At 42.8% G+C, this 16,940-nt stretch overlaps 1 protein-coding gene across 2 annotated transcripts; it reads left to right on the top strand.

Moving 5' to 3' along the window:
- The first annotated feature begins 256 nt into the window (after positions 1-256).
- On the top strand, positions 257-16,587 carry LOC311105956 (echinoderm microtubule-associated protein-like 1). Of its 2 annotated transcripts, XM_084148196.1 has the most exons (21): positions 257-457; positions 1,697-1,829; positions 2,090-2,194; positions 7,354-7,376; positions 8,225-8,354; positions 8,806-8,955; positions 9,905-9,974; positions 10,306-10,416; positions 12,177-12,272; positions 12,509-12,643; positions 12,772-12,871; positions 13,060-13,214; positions 13,474-13,599; positions 13,824-13,955; positions 14,211-14,278; positions 14,449-14,537; positions 14,728-14,825; positions 14,930-15,017; positions 15,113-15,208; positions 15,595-15,725; positions 15,965-16,587. In XM_084148196.1, the coding sequence occupies exons 1-21, from the start codon at positions 277-279 to the stop codon at positions 16,088-16,090; spliced, it is 2,343 nt and encodes a 780-aa protein (XP_084004322.1). In that variant the 5' UTR covers positions 257-276; the 3' UTR covers positions 16,091-16,587. The 2 variants fall into 2 exon arrangements, with proteins under 2 accessions (XP_084004322.1, XP_084004323.1); XM_084148197.1 differs by lacking the exons at positions 257-457; positions 1,697-1,829; positions 2,090-2,194 and adding an exon at positions 3,755-3,863.
- The last annotated feature ends 353 nt before the right edge of the window (positions 16,588-16,940 follow it).

Here is a 16,940-nt window from a genome sequence, read left to right as displayed (position 1 = left end):
GTCAAGGAAGTAGCCTAGTGTAATCTTTATTAGCAAAAACTAACACATAAAGCTTGGAGAATTATGCAAATTCCTGCTGCTGTACTGGGTGAACCACAAAACACCTTTGTTCCATCCTCCTGACACCACCTCTGACTGTCTCTCTGTCTGTTTTTACTTCTCTCTCTCTCTCTCTCTCTCTCTCTCTCTCTCTCTCTCTCTCTCTCTCTCTCTCTCTCTCTCTCTCTCTCTCTCTCTCTCTCCCTATCAGATGACAACGTGTCTGCGGGCAGCACCATGGAGGTGGACGACCGCCTGTCCCACCTGGAGCAGCGTGTCCAGTTGCAGGAGGATGAGATCCAGCTGCTGAAGGCTGAACTGGCCGATGCCCTGCGCAGACTGGGCTGCTGTGAGGAGCTCACCCAGCCTGGGGCCGGAGCCGGGGGGAGGAGGCCTACCGTGGCCGCACCCACCAAGGGTGAGGGGCTGGGGAGCTAGGAGGCAGGGACCACGTTAGACCACCGTAGTCTCGTCAACATACTAGCTGTAATAGATGAGTCTAGAAGCCTGTGATACATGAGGCTACTGCTACTAAGGATGTGTTGGTTGCCAGCCAGGGGGAATTGTTTTCAGGGGGAATTGTTTTAAGATGGTCATACCAAGGATCAGTTGGCTATTTGATTTGGAATTTTAGGACTCCTTAAGGTATCAAAAAATATATAAAAATTAGTTGATTCAACATTTTAATTTGGCCCATAGAAACGCATTGAATAACAGCTTCATACATGGATAAACATCTAGTAAAACTTCTTTTTTTTTAATCTAAAGGAAATTTGTTCTGAAGTGTCTGTCCTATATCTGAGAGATATAAGAAAGATCAGGAAACTATAGTACCAGTCAAAAGTTTGGACACACCTACTCATGCCAGAGTTTTTCTTTATTTTTACTATTTTCTACATTGTAGAATAATAGTGAAGACATCAAAACAATGAAATAACACATATGGAATCATGTAGTAAAAAGTGTTAAACAAATGAAGATATATTTTATATTTGAGATTCTTCAAATGGCCACCCTTTGCCTTGATGACAGCTTTGCACACTCTTGGCATTCTCTCAACCAGCTTCATGAGGTAGTCACCTGGAATGCATTTCAACTAACAGGTGTGCCTTCTTAAAAGTTAATTTGTGGTATTTCTTTCCTTCTTAATGCGTTTGAGCCAATCAGTTGTGTTGTGACAAGGTAGGGTTGGTATACAGAAGATAGCCCTATTTGGTAAAAGACCAAGTCCATATTATGTCTAGAACAGCTCAAATAAGCAAAGAGAAACAACAGTCCATCATTACTTTAAGGTCAGTCAATCTGTAAAATTTCTGGAACTTTGAAAGTTTGTTCAAGTACAGTCGCAAAAACCATCAAGCGCTACTTTGAAGGATCTAAAATATAAAATATATTTTGATTTGTTTAACACTTTTTGAGTTACTACATGATTCCATATGTGTTATACAATGTAGAAAATAGTACAAATAAAGAAAAACCCTTGAATGAGTAGGTGTGTCCAAACTTTTGACTGGTACTGTATATATATATTTTGCAATGGAGAGATAAACAATGTACTATATGTAGTCTTTGGTAAGAATGTGCAGTGCCAATTGAAAAGCTTCAACAACATACGTCTGTTTACTGAACCATTGTTTTCTCCCTAATTTGATGCCAGTGCGCCAACTCCTGCAAGCCTTACCATCCAAGCCTCTCACTCTCAGCAATGGTTATGTCCAGCAGAAACGTATGGGGGGATACCCTTCCTCCCCCTCTTCTCCCAAAAAGGAAGTGTTGCTGTCCATCAAAAGGTAAGACATTGTCCGAATGTGTGGATCTAATACTGTTTTTCTTGGGATCCCTCTATTGTGCATTTCCAAGCTCATCCTTAGGGTGGCAGTGTGGCTTTGAATCTACAGTAGGCGCTGCAAACTTATGACTGGGGACATTTCTTGCCTTTCATATCCCTCTCAATATCCTGGTTCACTCTTCACCATCCCCCTCTTTCCACCTCTCGTCTTTTTCCTCCCCCTCTTCCTCCTTCCCCCGCTCACGTATCCTCCCCCACCAGGAAGAGCATGTCGACGGAGCGCCTGTCCACGGCCAGGAGAGAGATGGTGTCTGACAGCAGAAGCAGAACCCCCTCGTCCAGCAGCTCCACATGTGGCAGGAGCAGGTGATTGTCTGATACAGCACAGACACCGCTAACCCTCTAAACACAGACACTGACTCAGCTAACCCTCGAAACACTGACACAGCAATCACTCCTGCTCTATCTGGCTAACTGAGAGAGCATCGTGTGTAGCCAAGCAACCCTCTGATTGACAATGATGTAGTCATTGGCCAGAGAAGACCAAAGTAGAGAGCACCTTAGCATTGCATTCTCACATAGGTTCATGCTTAGGCCGCTCTTTGTTACAGTTAACTATGATTTGTTCCACTTTAGCTCACATCAATGTCCCTCTTTTATGCACAAGACATCTGTGTCCGTACCTCACATCGGTGCTAATATATATCTGTGCATACCTCATATACATTTGTGCAGTCTACCTAACATCTGAGAATGGGTGTACAGCTCATCTCTGATCTCTGAGGAAAATATCAAGACATCTTGTCACGTCCTAAGCATCCATATCTGCCTCACATGCCAGATATACTGTAAATACCCTTTCTTTCTCCCCTTTCGATCAGACAGGTGACATATGGTGTGGGGCTGTGTTCTTCCCAGCTCTTCCTCGGGCTGACATTGTATTCTGACAGTAGAGGTCCCAAGGTCTCAGGTGGTTTTGTTGTCGTCCAATTTAGGACACTCTGATCAGTAGATCGATCGTTGTTTTTAACCTCTCGCTGTTCAGATCAGATGACAAAGGATCATTAAACACTTGTGTGAATGCACCACTGATGCATTGCTGTGTAACACCGTGGTGTTGTATTTCTATGGAGAGAGCATGTGAATGTACACTGGATGTTTGACTGGCTTGAATAATTTAAACCCCTGTATGTGTAATGTCTAGGGAGGAAAGGAGACAGCCAGGGAGGGAGGTAGGTGATATGACCTCTCTATGTTGACAACATATATCTAGAAATACAAATCTACTGTTTTAACATGTACTTCCATAATTTGAGTCCGGTGCAGTCTTATGTAGGCTACTGTATTTAACAGCATCATTATTTACATACATCTAAGTAATGGTGATAGGGCGGCAGGTAGCTTAGTGGGTAAGAGCGTTGTGCCAGTAACCGAAAGGTCGCTGGTTCTAATCCCCGAGCCGACTAGGTGAAAAATCTGTCGATGTGCCCTTAAGCAAGGCACTTAACCCTAATTGCTCCTGTAAGTCGCTCTGGATAAGAGCGTCTGCTAAATGACGTAAATGAAAAATGAACAAAGCACAGTCGATTAATAAAGGAAGATGGAACTGTGTATTCACAGTCAAATGCTTGGATGGTTGCTTGTACCAAACAGAAACTCCCCACACCTGCTCATTGTTTGAATAGTAGATAACACAATCTGATTGGTTTTCTGGAGGTGCTATTAAGCTTTGAAAGACAGATGTATACAGTCAGTCCGTCCACTCCCTCTTCCCTCAATGAGCTCACTCTGCTGAGGGTGTCAAATTCCTGGGGCGTAGGTAACGGAGGTGTGGTTTCCAAGCAGAGGGGAGGTCCAGCAGAGTCAGGAAGTGCCTCCCCATTGGTGGAAAAAGTGCCCAGCCTCTGGACACAGTTAAAGTTAACTGAATCAACAAGGAAGCCTGTTAGTTGTCGACAGGGTTCTGTTGTGTGAACCGCCTTGCCAACACCGTGCTGTTACCTAACGGAAAAGTTACCATGAAGAGATCACCCAGGTAAATGAATGCTTTATACTTAACAGTTTGCAGTTAGGAAGGAGATTGTTTAAAAAGCCATTTTGGGTGGATGGATAGTTTTTTTCCAACGGGAAGCAGTAACTTCTTTTAATTATGTGGTCATGCAGACCTTTTGATGCTTTTATTTTCAGTGGGGTTTGGGGAGGGGCAGCACAGAAACAAAGGCCAATAGTAATTTCCAACAGAAACTGTTTAAAGGTGCAATATGCAGAAATCCCTCTGCCATTTCCTGGTTGCAAAAATTCTAATAGTTTTGTGACAAAACAAGTAATGTATAGGGTAGAGAATCATTATATTTAAACCGCTGTGAAATATATTTTCAATAACCCAAAATATTGTATTTTCAGCTGTTTGAAGCTGGTGTACAAAACCGAAAGTAAATGATGCAAAAACAAAACTTAAGGGAAGCATAGAAATAGCGCATAGAGAACAGATCTACCGCTTCTTAGACTTGCTTTCAATGATCTATAACATTTCTATGTGAATTTGGTCGGGTCGCCCAAAAAGTTACATATTGCTATACATAATACTATAGGTTGCAACTGTGTTAAAAATTGTTAAAACAGTGTACAGTAAGTATATATTTAGCATTTGTGAAATTATTTTAATGTGATAAGAAGTAGAGGGCTTAATGTTTCCAAAACCGTATCGCAAGCGAGGATTATTAACGTTTCTAAACATAAAAAAAAGTCAGGATTGTAGTTCACATGGTCCCAGTTTAGCTCAATATTGGACTAAAGAAGCCTAACAGTACTCCTTAGTCCAAGGACCTTACATGTTCTGTTTAAAGGGTGAATTGGATCTGGAAGCCAAAACAACCAAATACTCCATCTAAACGTGAATCGATTCTCAATTGCGTTACGGTTCTAGAATCATAAATCCCTCTACTTTCATATAACCTCACAGTAATTTCACAAAATACTCACTGTACACTGTTTTCACTGGTTTTAACACAGTTGCAGCTGACAGTTATTTTCAGTGACAACACGTTTGTGGTCGTCTGTCTTCCGTTTACACACAGATGTTCAGAGACGCAGATAGCTAATTAGCACAGGTAGTCCACTCTGTTTTCCGTAAACAAGTGCTGTAACATAGAAATATGGCCATGTGGTGACCCTATAAATGTGTGTAGCAATTTAACCTTTTTTTATTATTATTTTTCGCTGATATGACATATGGTCCTTATGTTTCCAAAACTGTACCGCAAGCGATCCGTGCTAAAGTTCAGACCGACCGTCGGGGCTCTTAACAAAACCCCCCCGAACTGAAGATACTTTTGTGAACAGACACTAGAGTTGGCGTCTATGAATAGGCTGGGGGAGCTCTGTCCCATTCCAGTTTTGGGCAGATCCTTAATTACATTACGGGTGTGTGAGTCAACAAACCAAAAAGAATGGGCTTACTTAACATTCCCCCCTCGCTGTTGCAATGTTTCAGTTTCATTGTGATCGTGGGTGGCTTATTTATTTGGATTACTGATTCCTCTTGCTCTGCAGAATGACTATTGATTGGCACCTTTGCTCATCCACATGCATTAAACATATCGACTGACGCGCCCTGATTGCAGACTGGCTCGATGGTATAGCTGAGCCTGAGGACGAGGAACAGATTGCATGTATTTGAATGGCAAATTTGATTCAGGGTTCTGAATGCATGCAAATACTGGTTGAGGAAGAGAGCATGATATCCTGTTGGACCACTTTTCTATCTCTCTGCACTGACTTGTCATACAGTGTTTGATACAGTAGGCTCTCAAAATCACTTCGCTGCTGAGATAACGCATGCTGTCATCTATTACTAATTTGCAGTGCAAATCTCAGCCATATTGTCTGAGTGCACAGGAACTTGACTCAAACCACTCTGTCCACTGCTGAAACACCATCCAGTAATTGCCTGAAACACTCAAACTGCAAGACCACTACATTATTGGCCCCAATTTCTGTTTGCTTTATGCTAGACAACTGTTCACATCAGTACAGACTACAACGTGCAATGTTGTCTTTTCCTAATCGAGACAACACAATAGTATCACATGTTCCATGTCCTCACATTTTCCATGTGGAATGTAGTCTTACTCTTTGTGAAGTCTATGCACAATGATGTAAAGCTACAACAATCTGTACAGAAGGCCACTGTGGATATATTGTTCTCTGTATTCCGGTAGCATCTGGAATTTACTCGATAATGATGCTAGGTGATAAAGAGTACTTTCTGGTACTTACTTATTATGTTGAATTCTTTGAAGTAACTATCTTGTACCAAATGGTACAGATTGCTGCTTGTTTTAATGAATTGAAAATAAACAAACACAAGGTTCATAAATAATTACTAAGTAAATGCCTTAGTGGCTTTGGATCTTTCAGCATCTCACATTGGACACAACAGGGCCTCTCCTCTTTTTGAAAGCCACAGGCAGACAAACCGGTCTTTATGTGGCCACTTTAAAGAGCGCTTTTCCCCGGCTGTCTCTGTGGTTGTCCCACAAACAACCAGTCTCCAGATATAATACACTGTAGTGGATGAATGCTCTGCCAAGGACAGAAATATGAAATCCTCTCTGTTTACTTCCACTTTTATCTTTTCAGTCTGTCGATCCAAATTGGATGTGCTGTGCCTTGAGAGAATCCAAACTTGTATTGGCCCAAATGTACTACAATACATTTTCAGTTTGAATAGCAAGAATGAATAAAACAAGCTGTCAAATAAAATAATCTGCAGTAGTATTGCAATTGTATCCACAGTCTCCCTCCAAACTGAATAACCTACTGCTCTATACTCTCGGATGGTTAAGATGGCCATCATGGCTATTTCATGCAATTCATGTTCCCTACAAACCGAGAGGGATTGTTTCTCCTAGAGTCTCTCTTATCATCACTCCTGTGACTGTGTTGCCATGGTACTCTCAAACTGTCCTAGCTAGGCAATCTATCGGTGGCCTTGACAGAAACTCATTACTTTTCAGCTGATGCAGGGTAGTGCTGGAGAGGCCACTCTATAGGATATTGACTGTCGTGCTGTGTCTGTCACTCTCTCGCTCTTTATTTCATTCTCTACCACTCTCGCTCATAATAACTCTCCTTATTTTTCATTTCTTGGCATGGCACCAGTTGTATTTTCGGCTAGCCGTATCTCATGAATACAGTATTTTCCCTTCCGCATTGTGTTTGCGTCTGTGAATACTATATTTAATATGTTTATGTAGTCTATATGCTCTACAGAATGAACTACTACTTTTTAATATTGCAGTACTATTTGGATGAAGCTAAACGTGCATTGTGGAGCTGGTAGATGGGCTCAGGAATAAAGTAGGAGGTCAGGAATAAAGGATGAGGTCACTGAATAATTTAGTCCATTGCAGCAACACCATGAGTTAAAAACATCAAAACGACTCCCACCAAGTGTCTTGTCATAACGATCACCTTGACGTGTATAACAATCCACTGACTCTTTTATCTTTTTCTTGTTTCAGCAAAGAATGCGCTGTCAATGCAGGTACGTGTTAGCACAGCGACAGGCCTGTGTGTGATTCCTTTACCGTCCTCGGCACCCTTTTATACCTCAGTTTGACTAAAGAATACAGTGTACCTTAGCAAGATAATTCATTATAGTATATGAATTACATGCAAACAAAAACATAATTTCCAGGCACTGAGCATTTTGAAATACAACCCCCGTAACAAGTAAGCGTTGCCCAGGTTACTACATGGAAATCCATGAAACAGGAGCACTGAAGTTAAGCATGAAAATGTCCAATAAACAACAACCAATAGCCTGTCTGTTATTGTTGGGGGCTGCATTCATTTTTAACAAGCCAATTACCTGCATTTTCCCTTGTCCTCTGTGAGTACTTGGGTAAATGATTAGGGACCACAGAGATGCATGGTAAGAGACAGATAGCACAGCACACTGTTCCATTAATGAGCTCAATTGACTCACGTTATGACAGCAGCTTCAGCACTATAATGCAAACCATAACCGCAATTAGTTTTTATATGATGTTATGTCAGCCAAGAGAGACCGTATAATGGGGTACATTGAGTAATTGTAGTGCCTCAACATCATTTATTTTCTGCAAAGCTTCAGAACAGTTTGAAATGACATACACTAAAGCTATATATTTTTGCTTCAGTGATTCAATGCACAAATCCTCCCTCTTACATGGGTGGGGGAACAGATTTTGTTTGAGTGCTTATGTTCAAAAGGCTGTTACATTTGATTTGACATTTCACTACCTACCGTACATGCGATCATGCTTGCAAGGAATGGTATAGAGAGGAAGTGTTTCACCATAAAAAAACAACTTCCTTCATGTTCTTATCTCTCCCCCTCTCCTGTATCAGAGGATGGCTATGTGAGGATGTTCCTGAGGGGTCGGCCAGTCACCATGCACATGCCTGACCAGAAGAGGGACAGCTACAGCCTGGACCACAAGGGGGTGCTGCCTGAGCACAAGCTCAAACTGCAGTGGGTGTATCCTTCTGTCACTGACAAACAGAGAGTAGTGCTGCTAGGCATACAGGGGTGTATTCACTAGGAACTAAACGGAACAAAACAGGTAGGGACCTACCTGGATTTTTCCAATATAAATGTGTTATTGTTGCACTTTTTTTTTTCCCGTTTGCTAGGGTTGGACTAATGATTACACCCCAGATGAACCTGGGAAAGCTTGGTCTTGGACAATGGCTATGGAAGCATAATGCGCATTTGAGAAAGGACATTTCAGTGTTGCATTACTGTCATCACACAATAATATAGTACCACATTGCTATTTTGTGTAGTTGATCACCTCTGGAGACTAACTTATTTGGTTTTATTGTACTTCCCTTCCATGAGTTCTGAGATGGCATCAGCCTCCTACTGTTCAACACTATGGTTGTTCAGACAGGGTTACTGTTGTGGTCCTTAACCCTCGGTCGTCCAGGTATGGGTACAGGGGCAGAGACTGCCGCTCCAACCTCTACCTGCTCCCCACAGGGGAGATAGTCTACTTCAATGCCTCTGTGGTGGTGCTCTACAACGTGGAGGAACAGCAGCAGAGACATTACCTGGGCCACAATGACGATGTCAAATGGTAAGGCTAGCTAGTGTGCTTGGTTCAGCATCTCCCACTACCATAACCTTTTAGATGACTGGCGCAAGCACACAACTTTTCTTCAGGAAATGTACCTTTTCTTCTTAGCCTTAGATTTTACTCCAGATGGTGCAGCAATGCACGTGATAGGCGTCGCAAAGGGCAAGATGTTTCATTTGGAATTAATTTAGCTAAATGTGATTTACTCACTAGATAGCATTCAGTTTCATCTGATAATCACCAGCTATCATTTGATTCAAATCGGGGCAATTTACAAGGCTTCCTGTGCCAAGAGAACTTCCTTGAATGACACATTGATTCATGATAAACTAACTTTATTTAAATTAGGTCCTGTTTGAGGCTCAGTGTCTCCTGTGCAAACAAAGGTTGGGCTGGTATATGGTCCTACTATAATGTCCTACTTGCACAGTATCATTTTCATACATGTTGGGCTATAGACAACTCTTTGATATGCCTGACCAGCATACTCTTTCATTTGTATTGTAGACTAATGTTTCAGTGTGGCTATAATAATGTAAAATGTACCTTAAATATATATATGATGTATCATCACAACACTTCCTCAAGGACTCTTGATACCGTATGTATTTGTTGTAGGGCCCATTATTTGCTTGTTGAAGTATCATTGAGTGTTTGTTTATTTCATGAGTCTTTAATAAAGGGCCTAATAAATTAGTTTACTTAAACAACAGGCTGTAATGCCGTCTACCGAGACTGAAAAACTAAGTCCCCAGAGGACAGTGGGAAAGGTTAGCTTGAACTTATGACTCACCACATCACGTCTCCCGAGTGGCGCAGTGGTCTAAGGCACTGCATCGCAGTGCTAGCTGTGCCACTAGAGAAAACAAATAAGTAAGTCGCTCTGGATAAGAGCGTCTGCTAAATGACGTAAATGTAAATCACTGTCACTGTGCTCTCTTCCCGGCAGCTTAGGCATCCATCCAGACATGGTCACCATAGCCACTGGACAAGTAGCTGGAACCTCCAAAGATGGCAAGGTACATTTTAAAATCAAACATTTTCTTCAATTCTGAAGGAATTACCTGTTCTGATCTCTTATGGGAATCGTATTGTGGTTCACAGTAGTACGTACATGACTGCAGTGTTTCCAATTTCTCTCTCAGACCCACTCTCTCTCTCTCTCTCTCTCTCTCTCATTAATTTCATTATCAGCTGTTAGAGGGCAAGGTACATTTAAAATGGACACTTTCTGAAGAAATGACCTCTTATGACCATCTTATATTGTATATTATTTACATATATTATATATATATTTCACTGTAATGCATGACCAATTTATTTCTCTCACACCCACTCTCTCTCTCTCAGCTGTTGCCTCCTCATGTGCGTGTGTGGGATTCGGTCAGTCTCAATACCCTGCATGTCATTGGGATAGGCGTGTTTGACCGGGCGGTCACATGTGTGGCCTTCTCCAAGTCGGTAAGGCCTTCACAACCTGATTACAGACCTAACTTTGAGAAAGTAATTCATTATTACTTTGAAAGCATGTTCCATGACAATAGCCAGCATACAGTGCATTCGGAAAGTATTCAGACCCCTTGAGTTTTTCCACATTTTGTTATGTTACAGCCTTATTCTAAAATGGATGAAATTGTTTTTTCCTTCATCAATCTACACACAATATCCCATAATGGCAAAGCGCAAACAGGTTTTTAGAATTTTTTTCTAATGTGTATATAAAATATCATATTTACATAAGTACTCAGTACTTTGTTGAAGCACCTTTGGTAGCGATTACAGCCTCGTGTCTACTTGGGTATGACGCTACAAGCTTGGCACACTTGTATTTGGGAAGTTTCTCCCTTTTTTCTCTGCAGATCCTCTCAAGCTCTGTCAGGTTGGATGTGGAGCATCGCTGCACAGCTATTTTCAGGTCTCTCCAGAGATGTTCGATCGGGTTCAAGTCCGGGCTCTGGCTGGGCCACTCAAGGACATTCAGAGACTTGTCCCGAAGCCATTCCTGCGTTGTCTTGGCTGTGTGCTTATGGTCATTGTCCTGTTGGAAGGTGAACCTTCGCCCCTGTCTGAGGTCCTGAGCACTCTGGATCAGGTTTTCATCAAGGATCTCTCTGCACTTTGCAACGTTCATCTTTCCCTCGATCCTGACTAGTCTCCCTGACGCTGAAAAACATCCCCACAGCATGATTCTGCCACCACCATGCTTCACCTTAGGGATGATGCCAGGTTTCCTCCAGACGTGACGCTTGGCATTCAGGCCAAAGAGTTCAATCTTGGTTTCATCAGACCAGAGAATCTTATTTCTCATCGTCTGAGAATCTTTAGGTGCCTTTTGGCAAACTCCAAGCGGGCTGTCGTGCCTTTTACTGAGGAGTTGCTTCTGTCTGGCCACTCTACCATAAAGGCCTGATTTGGTGGAGTGCTGCAGAGATGGTTGTCCTTCTAGAAGGTTCTCCCATCTCCACAGAGGAACTCTGGAGCTCTTTCAGAGTGACCATCAGGTTCTTGGTCACCTCACTGACCAAGGCCCTTCTTCCCCGATTGCTCAGTTTGGCCGGGAGGCCAGCTCTAGGAAGTCTTGGTGGTTCCAAACTACTTCCATTTAAGAATGATGTAGGCCACTGTATTCTTGGGGACCTTCAATGCTGCAGAAAGTCTTTGGTACCCTTCCCCAGATCTGTGCATCGACACAATTCTGTCGCGGAGCTCTAGGGACAATTCCTTCGACCTCATGGCTTGGTTTTTGCTCTGACATGCACTGTCAACTGTGGGACCTTACATAGACAGGTGTGTGCCTTTCTAAATCATGTCCAATTAATAGAATTTACCACAGGTGGACTCCAATCAAGTTGTAGAAACATCTCAAGGATGATCAATGGAAACAGGATGCACCTGAGCTCAATTTCGAGTCTCATAGCAAAGGGTCTGAATACTTATGTAAATGTAATATTTCTGTTTTTAATTTGTAATACATTTGCACACATTTATAAACACCGGTTTTCGCTTTGTCATTATGGGGTATTGTGTGTAGATTGATGAGGGAAAACATTTATGTAATCCAATGTAGAATAAGGCTGTAACGTAACAAAATGTGGAAAATGTCAAGGGGTCTGAATACTTTCCGAATGCACTGTATATGTTAAATATCCATAAATTGACTGAAACGGAGCCATTTATTTACATGATGTATATGGCACTGACAAATACCTGTCGTTCAACAGAATGGTGGTGCTCATCTCTGTGCCGTCGATGATGCCAATGACCACATCCTGTCTGTGTGGAACTGGCAGAAGGAGAAGCAGCTTGCGGATGTGAAGGTGATGAAGCCTCACAGACTAAACTACAGTATGCATGAGGAGAGCTGCTTTCCTTGGTATTGCATGGTATATCACTGCAATAAAGACTAGTCATGATTGATCATAAATCATCAATAAAGAAAAGTGAAGGCGTCAACAGTGTAGGCTTGGGTATAAGTAAGTGTTGTAGTCTGTGGTGCAGTCAGTCACCATCGTCTGCCAGTTCAGGGGTCTAATTCTCCTGTCATCCCCTCCAGTGCTCTAATGACTCAGTGCTGGCCGCAGCCTTCCACCCAATGGATGCCAACCTGATCGTCACCTGTGGGAAGTCCCACTTGAACTTCTGGACCATGGACGGAAACACTCTCACCAAGCGCCAGGGGCTGTTCGAGGTATGTGGACGACCGAAAAACAACTTAACTTCTGTCTCCTGTTACAGCTGGTAACTGTAAAAAATATGATATTGTGTACACAAAGTAATTCTTGAATTATAACAGAACTGTTAAACCTTTTCTGTCAGAAAAACGAGAAGCCCAAGTACGTGCTGTGTGTGGCCTTTGCTGAGAACGGAGACGCCATCACAGGAGACTCCAGTGGGAACATCTACGTCTGGGCCAAAGGTCTGTTTGAAGACAACAGCCTTCTCAGCCACTTTAACTCAGTGCTCTGCAACCAGTCATTCAATTCACACATCAATTTCTTTACTTATATGAAAGCAATTTATTACAAATAAAGTACACATCACACAAGTCCACGCCAAACGTCCCTCCTCGAAGCATATTATTTGACAGCGGTTTGTGATTGACAGGTGGGAACCGGATCAGCCAGGTGGTGGCGCGGGCCCACGAGGGCGGGATCTTCTCCCTGTGTGTGCTGAAGGACGGGACACTGGTGTCAGGTGGAGGGAAGGACCGCAGGATGGTGCTCTGGGACCATGACTATCACAAGCAGAGTGAGATGGAGGTGAGAGAAGAGGGTGTGAATGACTCAGAAGGATGAGTAAACCGTATGCAGATAAGGACATGCTGTACTCCATATGAACCAAAATCAAAATGGCTGAGGTCATCGCTTCCCTTTACTTTTTCCTTAGCACGTGACGGTTACAAAGACCAAGTGTTTGTTAACTGTATAGATGTTCTTTGGGTTGTCATAATGCAACTTGAGAATGACAGATGAGATGTATAGTTTTATGCTTGTTGATGTTGTGTGTGCTCTTTCTCAGGTGCCTGAGGCGTTTGGGCCAGTGAGATCCGTGACTGAGGGGAAGCAGGGGGAGCTGTTAGTGGGGACCACCAAGAACGCCATCCTTACAGGCTCATTCCCTGAAACACTCAACCCTATAGTACAGGTACACAACCTCTCAATTGCCCCTGTAACTAGTTATGTCCTACAAATAAGTAGGAAGTATATATCTGTTTTTACCTGTTTTATAACCCCAGTATTTCTCTTCTATCCCTTCCCCTCTTACCGTTCTTCCTCATCTGTCTCCATTTTGCTTTTTCTGTACACACAATACCCTTTCTCTATAATCTCACCTCTCTTGCCTCCTCTCTCAATCTCTCCATCTCTCAGGGTCACACAGATGAGCTGTGGGGCCTGGACATCCATCCTTCTATGGAGCAGTTTGTGACCTGTGGCCAGGACAAGCTTGTCCACCTATGGGACACCAACTCCCATCAGCCTCTCTGGAGCAAGACCATCGAGGTGCTCAATCTTCCGACTCTTCTCTGTAGCTACTCTCCTTTTGAATATACACCAGCTTCAAGAAGAGAGTTGTAGTTTGACGTAGTTGGTCCAAATCTGCACTTGGTTACCCTGCTGTAATGACAAAGGCACCTGAAACATCTAGCTGTTTAGTGAATTTACATCAGTCCATAGTAAGCGTCCTGACTTAGTGTCTTGTATGTGATGGGCACCATGCAGCCCTGTTGATCCTCCATGTCTCTCTCCATCCTCCAGGACCCAGGGCGCTCTGCAGGGTTCCATCCCAGTGGAGCTGTGCTGGCAGTGGGGACCATGACAGGAAGGTACTGTACATCCTCAGACATTGGCTTGACAATCATTTCTTATTGGACAATGTCCCCAATTCATTTAGACAGGATGAAGGATTTGGTATGGAATTTGATTACATAGTATCAGGGGAAGGACACCATCAAATGATCTCACCTATACTTCCTCATCCTGTCTGTGTCTGTAGGTGGTTGGTGCTGGACACTGACACCCGAGACCTGGTGTTCATGCACACTGATGGCAACGAGATAATCTCTAATGTCAAGTACTCCCCAGGTACTGTACAAGAGACCGTCATTTACAATATCATATATCCCGCCTTAAATATACACATTGTTAATGACTCCAATAAGTGAAATCTCTGAAAATGGCTGACCATCTGTCTGAACAAAACAGTACAGGATTGTACAGTATTCTTATCCATCTCCTCCTACATTCACAACTAACCTAACTCTCCTGTTCTTAGATGGCAACTTCCTAGCCATAGGTTCCCATGACAACTTTGTTTACATCTATGCCGTTACGGAGAATGGCAAGAAGTACAGCCGCGTGGGGAAATGCACTGTAAGTAATAAAGACAATCCCAATTATAGGAAATTAAATCCCTCTGTTTTCTGAACTATTACCCTAACATCTTTGTGATTTTGTTTATTTATTTTTTCTCATAGGGTCACTCTAGTTTTGTCACCCACCTGGATTGGTCCGTCGACAGCCAATACATTGTAACCAACTCAGGAGACTACGAGATCCTATTCTGTGAGTCTCTTTTGTCCAAACAGATAACTCTGTCTATAACTGTAGTCTATGTAGTGTTGTGGTACATTCAAGCTTATCTTCTGTTTGTGGTAAAGGGGAATCTTCCAGCGGCAAACATGTGACGAGCATGGACCTAGTTCGTAATGTGGAGTGGGCAACCTCCACTTGTGTTCTAGGCTTCAGCGTCTTTGGTGAGTCACCACTTCCTGTTTCAATTGTGATATGGGTAATGATGGCAAAACCAGACTGTAGCTTTATAAATCCAAGAAACAAAACGTATATGCTTCAACTGTAACTCACAGAGTTCTTTGTACAGTCGGTTCAGGTCACTCTAGCAATTGCCAATTGTGACAGCAGTCCAATCATTTTCAAATGGAGCTGTTAGTCTTTGTAGTTTTATCAAGTAAGTCTCTTGTTTCCTGCCTCTGGGCTGGTTTGGTTCGCAAGTAAACAGTCTACCCACCTTTTGCGGAAGAATGAATTGAAAGTATAGGAACTTAAGCATTACTTTTTTAACCGAGACTGGCGTTCAGTTTACCCACCTATTTTTTCCCACTACATCACTGGTTCCATCTAGGTGTTTGGCCCGACGGTGCTGACGGCACCGACATCAACGCCGTGTGCAGGTCACATGACTCCTCCCTGCTGGCCTCTGCTGACGACTTTGGCAAAGTGCACTTGTTCTCCAACCCCTGCTTCCAGCCAAGGGTAGGCTTGTTATCATTTACATCTTATACAAGTTTATTTTACAGTGTTTTCTCATCCACTTAAGTTAACATGTTTGCATCTAAACATATGTAAGTTAATCATTCAGGGGGATATACTAACTTCCAATAAATCTAATTTTTTACTTAAGTGGAAGTTAGGATTTTCCCCTCAATGGATGAATTATTAACCTTCTCTTTGTGTCTGTCTCCCTTCCTCTCCCTCCTTGTCACGCCATGCAGGCCCCAAGCCATACCTACAGTGGCCACAGCAGCCATGTGACCAACGTTGCCTTTCTCCACGATGACAGTCACCTGATCTCCACTGGAGGGAAGGACACCAGCATCCTCCAGTGGGTGGTCGTCTAGACAACCCTGCTGCATCAGTCTCCACCATCGCCTCCTGCCCACCAGAGGGCAGCAATGCTGTGCCTATAAAAACACCCACCTTTAACCCTCTCCTCTCTGCACTTCTGTTTGATGGTACTGTCCTGAGGTGCCACTAGGTGGGGCACTGACTTCAGAGAATAAGCATGTCGAGACTATTTAAGGCTATTTAAACACAGTTGTAGCTTCTATTTATGTTGCAAAGGTCTATAGAGGTATATCTGAGTGGCTGTGGTACTCTAATATTGACTGTAATGTGGTGTGGCGGCGTGGCACCTAGCACTTGATACATATTTAGGAGTGAGCTTAAGCTGTGCTTTGCCTTCGTTTTGTTAATAAAGTTTCAAACCCAATCATGTTTGAATACTCTCTGATACTGTATTTAAAGAGATATCTACCAAAGGCAGTGATTCAAATGGTGTACTGTGACTTTTAAATGTAGCGCTAAAATAAAAATGTTGAATGTAATGTACAATTGCAAACATTTCTGGTCTTCTGACTTGCTTTGGAGCCACCGGTATGTAGTTGATCATCTACTACAGTATACTCATATCCCTTCCTGTCAATGAAACATACAGAAGTTTCCAATTTACACCCTAGGCTTCTTCCACATGCCAAGATGATACATACTTAATTGTATTTTCACAAGTGACCCCTGCTGTGTATTGCCACTGTTCTCTTTAGACAGTCAACATGCTGTCTGAAGGGGGTCAAGGCCTAACCTGTTGTTATTGGTCATGAGGCTGATGTGGTGGTGACCTGTCAACACGTGCCTGATTAGCAAGAAGGAAGGTCATAGTAATCCTCCAAAACAGCATTAACGTCTCCTCAG

Source organism: Coregonus lavaretus, assembly GCF_964263955.1.
Source record: "Coregonus lavaretus genome assembly, chromosome: 30".
NCBI classification, from domain to species: Eukaryota; Metazoa; Chordata; class Actinopteri; order Salmoniformes; family Salmonidae; genus Coregonus; species Coregonus lavaretus.
This window is presented reverse-complemented; position numbering and strand designations above follow the sequence as displayed.